General features: G+C 51.3%; 1 protein-coding gene across 3 annotated transcripts in view; it reads left to right on the top strand.

The window, feature by feature from the left end:
* The window catches only part of KDM2B (lysine demethylase 2B), a 159131-nt gene that overhangs the window by 58378 nt on the left and 89709 nt on the right, over positions 1 to 11044 (top strand). For all 3 annotated transcript variants that reach the window (XM_008061705.1, XM_021714246.1, XM_021714245.1), the window contains one exon: positions 9741 to 9856. In XM_008061705.1, coding sequence (XP_008059896.1) covers positions 9741 to 9856 — 116 coding nt within the window. The remainder of the gene's footprint in view (positions 1 to 9740; positions 9857 to 11044) is intronic.

Here is an 11044-nt window from a genome sequence, read left to right as displayed (position 1 = left end):
CTCGAACCCGTGGGCTCAGGCAATCCACTCACCTCAGCCTCCCAAAACGCGGGATTACAGACTGAGCCACCGAGTTGGCTCCTTTGTGTTTTTACTTGCCCTGTTCCTTCCCTCCCTGGGCAGTGCCCAGTGACTGCCGATCCCTCCCTTGTGTTCATGTGATTCATGTTCAAGTCCTACTTATCAGTGAGACTGTGTGGTAGTCAGTTCTTTGTTTCTGTGATAGATCATAAGTATGAGGGTCTCCAACCCCATCTGATTTGCTGCAAAGTCCTTGATTGGCCTATAATTCCTTGGAGGTAGACCAGGGGCTTTTGGCTGGTTGTAGACTGAGTCACGGGTAGATTTGGCTAATGACCTAGGATCAGAGAATTTGGTCATAGGCTACAAATGGAGATGTTCTATCCAGGACGAGGGAGGTGACGGTCCCTTTTGAATACAGTGAGGGGGCCACATGTAGGTTTTATTCCTCTTAGTCATACTTCGGAGGGTAAGTCAGCCTGAAAAGAGAGGAGTCTTGAAACCACATCATGTGTGATGAGTTTAAAGGAGGAATTGGCTTGTTTTACCTGAGGAAGTGAAGGCATATGGTAAATGCAGCTAGCCAGGTGAATTGTCTCCTGGAAGAAGAGGTATAGCCAAGTGGAATTGGAATAACTTGCTCTATAAGGTAGTGAGCGCCCCATCACTGGCAGTATACAAGTAGGAAACTAGATGTACATGTGTCAAGGAGCTTGCAGGCTGTCAGGCACCAATCAGGCTGGTGGGAGTTTGTACCAGAGGATAAGAGTATCCTTTGAGGCTGCTAAGATCCATTAGCTAAAGAAGCTAGTTACACTTCTTTTCTGAGAATTGGGCTAGATGCTGGCCTTGGGTCAGGACATCAAGCACTAGTGGTGGTTGTGGTAGCAAGTCCCACTGTGGGTTCTTCTAGAAAGTTGAACAGAAAGCGGATACCTCCTTATTAGAGAAATTTGGGATTTGGAGGTGACAGGGTTTAGTGGGTTTAGTGACTTTGTTACCATGGCCCCAGGTCTGTCCTTAGACTGCTTGGTTCAGGGAAGGGAAGGACCCCTGCTTGGGACAGAGGGACTGTATTTGGGCATCAGTGTTTATGGGGGACACCCTGGCAGATGTGGAATGGTGGAATGCACCTCCTTTTTTATTTTTTTTTATTTTTTTTTATTTTTTGAGTAGGAGTCTTGCTCTGGCGCCCAGGCTGGAGTACAGTGGTGTACTCCTGGCCACCACAGCCTCGACCCGCTGGCTCAAGTGATCCTTCCATCTCAGCCTTCCAAGTAGCTGGAACCATAAGCACGCACCACCACGCCCAGCTAATTTTTTTTTTTTTTGAGTTGGCGTCTCACTCTGTTGCCCAGACTGGAGTGCAGTGGCCGCTCCCGGCCAACCACAGCCTCGACTCCGGCGATCCTTCCGCCTCAGCCTTCCGAGTAACTGGAATTACAGGGATGCGCTACCACGCCCGGCTGATTTTTTGATTTATTGTAAAGATGAGGTCTCGCTGCCCAGGCGGGTCTCGAACCTACGGGCTCAGGCAATCCACTCACCTCAGCCTCCCAAAGGTGCGGGATTACAGGCTGAGCCATCAAGCCCGGCTGCTAATTTTTTTTTTTTTTATTTATTGTAGGGATGTGGTGTCGCCATGTTGCTCAGGCTAGTCTCAAACCCCTGGACTCAGGCAATCCTCTGGCCTTGGCCTCCCAAAGTGCTAGGATTACAGGTGTGAGCCACCATGCCTGACTTCCGCTTCCTTCTAAGGTGTGCGGAGCCGCTCTGCGGGTGATGACGGATTGGCCCTAGTGGATTCATAGGAATGCTGGAAAGCTCTTGACCTTGCTGCTGACTGTCTTTGTGACCTTGGCTGTGGTCTCTTCCTCTCTCTGCACCTCAGCTATCCCATCTCTGCAGAGGGGGTGGGGCCGAGCTGAACTCCGGGACCCTCAGGAGCCCTCCCTCTCCACTCTGGCCTTGAGCACCTGCCTCCTCAGTCTCCGCCCCCTAAACCCCGGAGAAACCAGGCCTTACACAGAACTGGGAGGTGGTTCCTCATTTCTCCCCATCTAGGCAGAGAGGGGTGTTGATTCTGATGACTTAAGCGAGTTGGGGAAGGGCTTGAGATGCAGCAGCTGGGGTCATAGCAGGTGGGTGACTCTCTACTGAAGGCAGGAAGAGGAGACATGAATTTGTGCTGCAGCAAGCAGGAGTTGCGTTAGACCCCAGCAGGGTCGTGAGTGAGATACTAAGATTCTGGGGAAATAGAAAAGGGACAGTTGGAGTTTGTCACCTTCTGAGAGACTGTAGGTAGAGGAATCATGGACAGCATGATTTAGTAGTTACCAGGCATTGAGTTCATCAACCAATGAAATAAAAAAAAAAAAAAGCTAGGTGTGGTAGCTCATGCCTGTAATCCCAGCACTTTGGGAGGCCAAGTTGGAGGATGGATTGTTTGAGTCTAGGAGTTCAAGATCACTGTGGGCAACCAAGTGAGACCGAGACCTGGTCTTTATAAAAAATCAAAAAATTAGCGAGGCATAGGGGCAGGTGCCTGTAGTCCCAACTATATGGAAGACTGAGGCAGGAAGATAGCTTGAGCCCAGGATAGCATGAGCCATGGTTGTGCCACTGTGCTCTGGCCTGGGTGATAGAGTGAAACCCTGTCTCTATAAAGGAAAAAAAGAAAAAACAAGAAAAGAAGTTGGGAACTGATACAGAGTTATCAACTTGTAGTTTTTCTGAAGGCAGATATTAATTACGAGCAAAAACTCAGTAAATCTCATCATCTATTGTGAAAGAAAGACTATTCTGACACTAAAAATGCTGCAAATACAAAATTTCAGAATTAAGACCAGAACATTAAATTTGATATTTTTGAGTTTATGAAAATCTCCACCGTCTTTGTTTTTCTCATTCTTTTTCCAGCCAGTGAAAACTAAAGGACCAGAGACTTGAAGTCCACTGATCTAGACAAGTATCTAGACAAGTATTTTGGGTTCTCACAGGGGCCCAGGGGTTCCCTCTGAGCCATAGACAAACACAGATCTGAGATTTGTGGTAGTTGGCCTGTGGCTTTGGTGGGAAAGAGAGTCTTGGGGAATTCAGGAATGGCTTGCAGTTCCCTGAGTGGGAGTTTTTCTGTATTGAGGTAGAGAATCTAATTCTGGCGTTTCCTTCTTTTTTTTTTTTTTTTTTTTTGTGAGTTGGGATCTCACTCTGTTGCCTAGGCTAGAGTGCAGTGGCACCATCATGGCTCACTGATGCTACCTTGACCTCTTGGGCTCAGGCCATCCTTCCACCTCAGCCTCCCGAGTAGCTGGGACTATAGACATGCATTACCACTCTTGGCTAATTTTTTGATATTTTGTAGAGATGAGGTCTTACTATGTTGCCTATGCTGATCATGAACTCCTGGGCTCAAACAGTCTCCCACCTTGGCCTTCCAAAGTGCTGGGATTACAGGTATGAACTACCAGATCTGGCCTAATGCCACTACTTTTTCCAAAATAAGCAACGTACCTGAGACCCAAGGTCCCCCAGTTAATAAGTGGCATGATCACAGTGAGAACCCAAGTTTGTTTCTTTTCTTTTTTTTTTTTTTGAGTTGGAGTCTCACTCTATCTCCCAGGCTGGAGTATAGTGGCACACTCATGGCCACCACAGCCTTGACCTGCTGGGTTCAGGTGATCCTTTTGCCTCAGCCTTCCAAGTAGCTGGAACCACACTCGACTAATTTTTTGATTTATTGTAGAGACAGATCTGGCCAAGTTGCCCAGGCTGGTCTCCAATCCCTGGGCTCAGGCAATCCTCTTGTCTCAGTCTCCCAAAGTACTGGGATTACAGGTGTGAGCCACTGTGCCTGGCTAGCACCCAAGTTTCAAAGTGTACCTTCCTGGGTACATCCACCTGGTACCCCTTTAGCTTTTGGAGCCAGAAGACTTGGGATCTGGTCTCCTTCTCATCTATGTGACTCTGGGAGAACTATTTGCTTATTCAACAAACTTTCCTAAGGGCCTGCCTGGTGCCTGGTGGTGTGGGAGGCGCTAAGGGCGATGTAAATTGGTTTCCTGTCTCCTGAGAGCAGCATGTCTAGCCAGGTGGCAGCCAGGGTGATGGTGCCCTGTCTGGGGAGCTTATTGATCATACGTAGGGGTGCTGGTGCCTAGGGAGGACCTGGGAATCTGTGACTTAGGCTGGCGTGCAGTTTCCCATTCTTGCTTTGTAGTAAGAACCACCCAAGGCTCAAATTTCATGGTAACCCTAGGGTGAACTCCCCCTGTTGGCCAGGCCCGGGAGTGGGCACCGTGTCTGCCAAGCTCATCTGGAGGACTTCATAGTTGGCACCGGGGCCAATTACTTCATTCCACCCATGTCACAAAAATGGGGAAACTTAGCCGGATGCGGTGGCTCACACCTGTAATCTCAGTACTTTAAAAGGCAGAGGCAAGAGGATTGCCTGCGCCTGTGGGTTTGAGACCAGCCGGGCAACTTGGCAAAACCTTGTCTTTACAATAAATCAAAAAACTAGCTAGGCATGGTGGAGCACGTTTGTAGTTCCAGTTACTTGGAAGGCCGAGGTGGAAAGATCGCCTGAGTTCAGACAGCAGCTTGAGGCTGCGGTGGCTCTGGGTGTGCACTGCACACCAGCCTGGGTGAAATAGTGAGACTCCAACTAAAAAAAAAAAAAAAAAAAAGAGGTGTGAGCAACAGTAGCTCCTTAACAGTGTCACGTGATTGGGCCTCAACGATACATCTATAAAATGGGTCTAGAGTAGGGAAGGGAGCTATAATGAAACGCACTGGACGTAATGCAGTGGCTGGTTGGGGCCCGCCAGTACCTGCTCAGCTCTGGCCAGGCAGGCCCAGGTGGGAATGGGGCCAGGTATGCCCCTCTTCCCTTTTTCCTACGGAAGGAAGCACTTTAGATTGTCTGGTGAAGTTTTCCTTTTTTTTTTTTGAGTTGGAGTCTCACTCTTATCCAGGCTGCAGTGCAGTGGCACGCTGCTCCCTGCCACCGCAGCCTTGACCTACTGGGCTCAGCCAATCCTTTTGCCTCAGTCATCCAAGTAGCTGGAACTATAGGCATGAGCCACCATGCCCGGCTAAGTTTTGGATTTATTGTAGAGACGAGGTCTCTCCAAGTTGTCCAGGCTGGTCTTGAACCTGTGGGCTCAGGCAGTCTTCTCGCCTCTGCCTCTCAAAGTGCTGGGATTACAGTGGGGAGCCATCGCACCCAGCTAAGTTTCCCCATTTTTGTGACATGGGGTGGAATGAAGTAATTGGCTCTGGTGCCAGTTATGAGGTCCTCGAGGTGATCTTCACAGACACAGTGTTCGCTCCTGGGCCTAGCCAACATGGGGAGTTCACTAATACTTGAGAGGAGAGCCGGGGCCTACTTGGTTCATGGGCATCTGTGAGGTACCCAGAGTTCCATGAATTCTAGATTCCAAATTCTGAGCGTCTGGGCTATGGGTGAGACTCCGTGTGCCCACCGCTGCCCTTGGCTCCTCTATGGTCCCAGAGAATATCCCTGCAGTAGGTTTTGTGAGTCGCCAGCTCACCATTCACGCCTGGATTTGTCCCCAGTTGCTTGACCTGAATAGTCTCTGTTTATTGCCTTCATATTGTCGGTGACTCTGGCCTGGAAGCAGGGGGCAGATGGCAGCCTCCCCAGCCCGGGGGTACTGGCTCTCATGCCTTCTGGGGCGTCACGAACAAGACGCCATCGGGAGGGTGGGTATGGATGGGGCCGTGAGCACTGCTATTTCCAGTCCCTGGTTCTTCCTTAGGGAATTTGGTCGGTAATGGGGCAGATGTGAGCAGGTTTGTGGGAGGGACTTGGTACGACCAATCCAGGGCCAGCTGCCCAACCCACCTGTGAGGCCCTGACAGGGGAAGGAAAGCTGGTAGAGGCTTCTAGAATTCCTCAAATATCTGGGCGTACAGAATCCCCGCCCCTCTACTTGCAGCTGCGGATCTCTTGCTTTCCTCTTTGCTTACACATCAGGATGATATGTAAGGTCAGGTGTGTCGGCCTCTCTACCTGCTTGGAGAGTGAGAGAGCCCAGGCCTGGAACACATGGATTTATGTGAGCATTATCCTTTACTCGAGCCCTCACAATTGATTGAGAGGACCACAAATATCAATGACCGTTGCTTATCTTGACGAAGAACTTGCCCACCATGTTCCTTATAAGGGAGGGAGTGCCTTCTCATTTCTTGTGGACACACTGAGGAGAGGAGACAGTCTTGAATCCAGACCCCTGGACTTGGGCTTTCTGTAGGGAGAAAAGTGGACTTGTGGGGCCGTATAGGAATGGGATCCTCCTACCCTCCCTGTGAACTCCCCCTGCTGGGCCAGGCCTGGGACTAGGCACTGTGACAAGATGAAATAAGGATGGCCTCCCCTCTCAAGAACCCTCTAGCACGTACCAGGGACCAGTGACTTCATTCCATCCTGTGTTGCAAAAGTGGGGAAATATCACAGGACTGTGGAACTCAGTGGTCCCAGGTCCCAGTCTTAGGAAGTATTGCTTGGATGACACTGATGGAAGCTGGGCAAGGTGGCATATACCTGTGGTCCCAACTAATCGGGAGGCTGAGGTGGGAGGATCACTTGAGCCCAGGAGTTTGAGGCTGCAGTGATTGCACCGCTGTATTTCAACCTGGTCCACAGAGCGAACCCTGTCTCTCCTTTTTTCCTATTTTTTATTTGTTTGTATGTTTGTTTTTGAGTTGAAGTCGCACTCTGTTGCCCAGGCTGGAGTGCAGTGGCATGCTCGCGGCCACTGCAGACTCTACCTGCTGGGTGATTCTTCCACCTCAGGCTTCCAAGTAGCTGTAACTACAGGCACACCCTACCATGCCCAGCTTATTTTTTGATTTATTGTAGAGACGAGGTCTCACCAAGTTGCCTGGGTTGGTCTTGAACCCCTGAGCTCCGGCAATCCTCTCACCTTGGCCTCCCAAAGTGTTGGGATTACAGACTTGAACCACTTCTGCCTGTTCTTATTTTTGTTTTGTTTAAACCCTGTCTCTTAATTTAAAACAAGCAAACAGAAATAATGCCAATGGCGGTGACAATAAAATAATAGTAGACAGTGTAGTTATGCTTGATAGAGGCAGAGACTTTGGGGTCAGCATGGAGGCAGCAGAGGTGAGAGACTGAAGTGAATGAGGGAGCTGGAGGTTTTTCGGGGCAACAGCCATATTCCTGCACAGAGAGGGTGAAGGTGGAGGGGCAGGAAGCCCAGGATGGTCACTTGCAACAGCATGTCTGGCTGACAGAGCAGCCACCTCTGATGGCCCAAGCCAGAGGCCAGGAGAGCCAAACGCAGAACAAGGTTCTGTAAAGCAAAGCCTTTGTCCCTGTGCAAGAGGCATCCAGCTCTTGGTGATGAGCTTTTTCTTGCTCTCCCCTGAGGACAACTAACTCTCTCCTATACGCTGCACCCCTCCCCGCCCAGGATGGCCAGCGGCTGAGTGTCTAGTGCAGACACCAGCTGTGGCCTAGTGGCCTCCTTGCTGTCTTCCCAAGTAGCAGCTTTGCTTCCAGCAGCAGTGGCCACCAGTGACTCAGGGCTGGCATGTCTCACCAGGGGAAAAGAATTCAACTGCCTGGGCTTGGGGGTTGGGAACGGTCTCGGTAATTTTCCTCTGAGAGAAAAAATTAAGCACACAGGAGGGAGAAGAGTGGACAGTGGCCTCCGAGTCCAGGCACTTTGAGGTTTAGGGTCTCAATCCCCTCTGGCCTTGCCTCTGTCTGTCCTTGTCCATATTTCTCTCCGCGTTTCTCTTTTTGCCGCCCCTGTGTGCTTCCATGCTGTCCCCTGGGACTCGCAGGCCTGTGCTGAGCCTTTGATGCAGCGTCAGTGCAGTGTCGCGGCTAAAAACGGAGCTGCTGTCACTTGCCAGCTGTGACTTCGTTCAGCAAGTGGCTTCCCTCCTCTCACCCTCGCTTTCAGCATTCGTGCATTGGGGTTGATGTTACTATTGCTGGTCCCCTCGCTCTGGGCTGTGTGATCTGGCAGCCAGGAGCGACATGTGGGTGTCTCGAGCACTCGCAGTATGGCCAGTGTGTATTGAGATGTGGTAGTTACATGTTGAACAAGTTCATTGACTTTCTTTGGCCCCAGCCTTCATGGACCAAGTGGAGGCTGACTTTCTGGGTTCAAAACGCTGATAAGTGACTTCATTTTTCTGTCCCTCAGTTTCCTCATCTGTAAATTGGGATTGGATATAGTATATTCCTCTGAGGACTTTTGTAAGAATTAATGCGTTAAGACCTAGAAAGCCCTTAGACCACTGTGCCTGGCACAAGGAGGGAACTCTGTATCATCTTTTTTTTTTTGAATGGGAGTCTCACTTTGTCGCCCAGGTTGGAGTGTAGCGGCATGCTCACAGCCACCGCAGCCTCGACCTACTGTGCTCAGGTGATCCTTTTGCCTCAGCCTTCCAAGTAGCTGAAACTACAGGCATGTGCCACCATGCCCAGCTAATTTTTTGATTTATTGTAGAGATGAGGTCTTCCCAAGTTGCCTTGGTTGGTTTTGAACCCGTGGGCTTAGGCAATCCTCTCACCTCGGCCTCCCAAAGTGCTGGGATTATATGTGTGAGCAACCGTGCCCAGCCTAATTTTTTGATTTATTGTAGAGAGAAGTTGTCACCATGTTGCCCAGGCTCGTCTCAAACCCCTGGACTCAAACAATCCTCTCGCCTCGGCCTCCCAAACTGCTGGGATTATAGGCATGAGCCACTGTGCTTGGCCTTCTATCATCTTTTCTTTTTCTTTTTTTTTGAGTTGGAGTGTCACTCAGTCGCCCAGACTGGAGTGCAGTGGCCGCTCCCGGCCACTGCAGCCTCGACCTGCTGGGCTCCGGAGATCCTTCCGCCTCAGCCTTCCAAGTAGCTGGAACTACAGGCGCGCGCTACCACGCCCGGCTCATTTTTGATTTATTGTAGAGATGAGGTCTCGTCAAGTTGCCCAGGCGGGTCTCGAACCCGTGGGCTCAGGCAATCCCACTCACCTCAGCCTCCCAAAGGCGCGGAATTACAGTCTGAGCCACCGAGCCCGGCTATCATCTTTTCATGATGGCTGCGCCCAGCTTTGGGCTGGGAGCCTGGGGAGATTAAAAAAACCATGGCCCCAAGTTGTGGAGAGGCTGCCATCTTCGGAGAGACTTGTCGGCAGCTAACGTCCTGGAGTACAGAGTGGAGATGACTGGAGTGGGGGTGAGGTGTTGTGTGGCAAGGAGACCACCTTGAAATGAGGCTGAGGGGAGTTTGATGACAGGAAGGTGACCTTGGACAGAGGAAGTGTCTAGGTTCGGCAGCTTGTTCCTTGTGGCTCTGAGCCATCTTTTGTGACCCCTCTTGAGACCTGTGTTTGCGGGGATGATAAGAGAAAGACTCAGGATGGGAGGTGGGGCTCCATCCCCCTGGCTAGCTTGGAAGTGGGAATGCGGCCTGGTCCTGGGAGGCAGCTGTTGTCATCAAGGTCCTCAAGAAGTGAGGGCTGGTCGGCAGCTTCCCACCTCCCGACTTGAGTTAGCTGGCAGCCGTGCTAACTCAGTCCTCCAGGCTGGCCGGGAGCCCTGGCTTTCTGCATCAGGCACCCCTGACTATCAATCCCGCCTGGGTGCTCTCCCCCACTGCCCACGGCCCCATGGAGAGGGACCCCAAGGGTCAGTCCAGCGGCTCACCCTCTCTTTGTCATCCCCATCTAGGTTGGATCCATGCCGTCTACACCCCTGTAGACTCTCTGGTGTTCGGCGGAAACATCCTGCACAGCTTCAACGTGCCTATGCAGCTACGGATCTACGAGATCGAGGACAGAACACGGGTAAGGAGGCTTCCTTCTCTCCCCACGTGCGTGCCCGGCCCCTGAGCTCTACTGGGCACTCGGGCATGTGGGGCAGGTCCTTCTTATGTCCTCTGCGGTTCCTCCCTCCCTGTCTCCAGCCAGTCTCACTTGGTTTTGCAGGACCAGGGGAGATGGCCTCAAGAGTTCCACTCAGAGGCCCTGGAGTTTCTGTTCACCTCCAGGCCAGGGGCAGCCAAAACCCCCTTGTTGAAGAGGAAGTATCTCTTGAGAAAGCACCGTGAGATTTCAGGGGCCTGGCCTCTTCCTTCTTCTCACGTGTAGAAAGGGGTGCGAGGGGTTGGGGGGAATTTTATTGCTGTCATTTGGAGAGTGGGTGTGGACTTTGCAAAGAGGGCCCAGCCTGGTCCAAGGTGAAGTCTTGGCCACGCCTTCTCCTGGGGACCCCACATCTGACTGAGGAGTGCCCCTGAGGAAGCCAGTGTCTGTGAGTCCATCAGGTACTATCTCTGAGCTAGTCTCACTGTCTGCTGAGGGTGGTTCCTAGCTCCCTGGGTCTGAGGCTTTTCTCTGCTCTTGACAGTGACGGTTTCTCCCCCGACCCAACCCATGTTCTAGGGTCAAGGGCCGAGGCTCAGACACCTGATATGTGTCCTCTGCTCTGCAAGTTTCCCCTAAAAAACACCGGTGGCTTGAAACTTGCAGTCTCTTTCCGTGCTGGTACTTGACTAAGTGTCCCTGGGCATCGGAGACAGGTGCAAAACTGGGTCAGAAACTAGAGCCCTGGGACAAAATGGGCCCATTTCTTCTTCTTTTTTTTTTTTGAGTCAGAATCTCAGTCTGTCGCCTAAGCTGGAGTGCAGTGGCATAATCATGGCTCACTGAGGCTTCCTCCTACAATAAATAAATTTTAAAAATCAGCCAGGTGTGGTGGCACGTGCCTATAGTTCTAGCTACTTGGAAGGTTGAGGCGGAAGCATTGCCTGAGCCCAGCAGGTTGAGGCTTGGTGGCCATGAGCATGCCACTGCACTTCAGCCTGGGCCAGAGTAAGATTCCAACTCAAAAAGAAAAAAAAAGAGATTTCAGCCGGGCTCGGTGGCTCAGCCTGTAATCCCGCGCCTTTGGGAAGCTGAGGTGAGTGGATTGCCTGAGCCCGCGGGTTCGAGACCCGCCTGGGCAGCAAGACTTCATCTCTACAATAAATCTGA

Source organism: Carlito syrichta, unplaced genomic scaffold, assembly GCF_000164805.1.
Source record: "Carlito syrichta isolate Samal-C Ts95f unplaced genomic scaffold, Tarsius_syrichta-2.0.1 Scaffold305460, whole genome shotgun sequence".
In the NCBI taxonomy this organism is placed as follows: domain Eukaryota; kingdom Metazoa; phylum Chordata; class Mammalia; order Primates; family Tarsiidae; genus Carlito; species Carlito syrichta.
The sequence above is the reverse complement of the archived record's forward strand: the minus strand, read 5'-3'. Positions and strand labels throughout refer to the sequence as shown.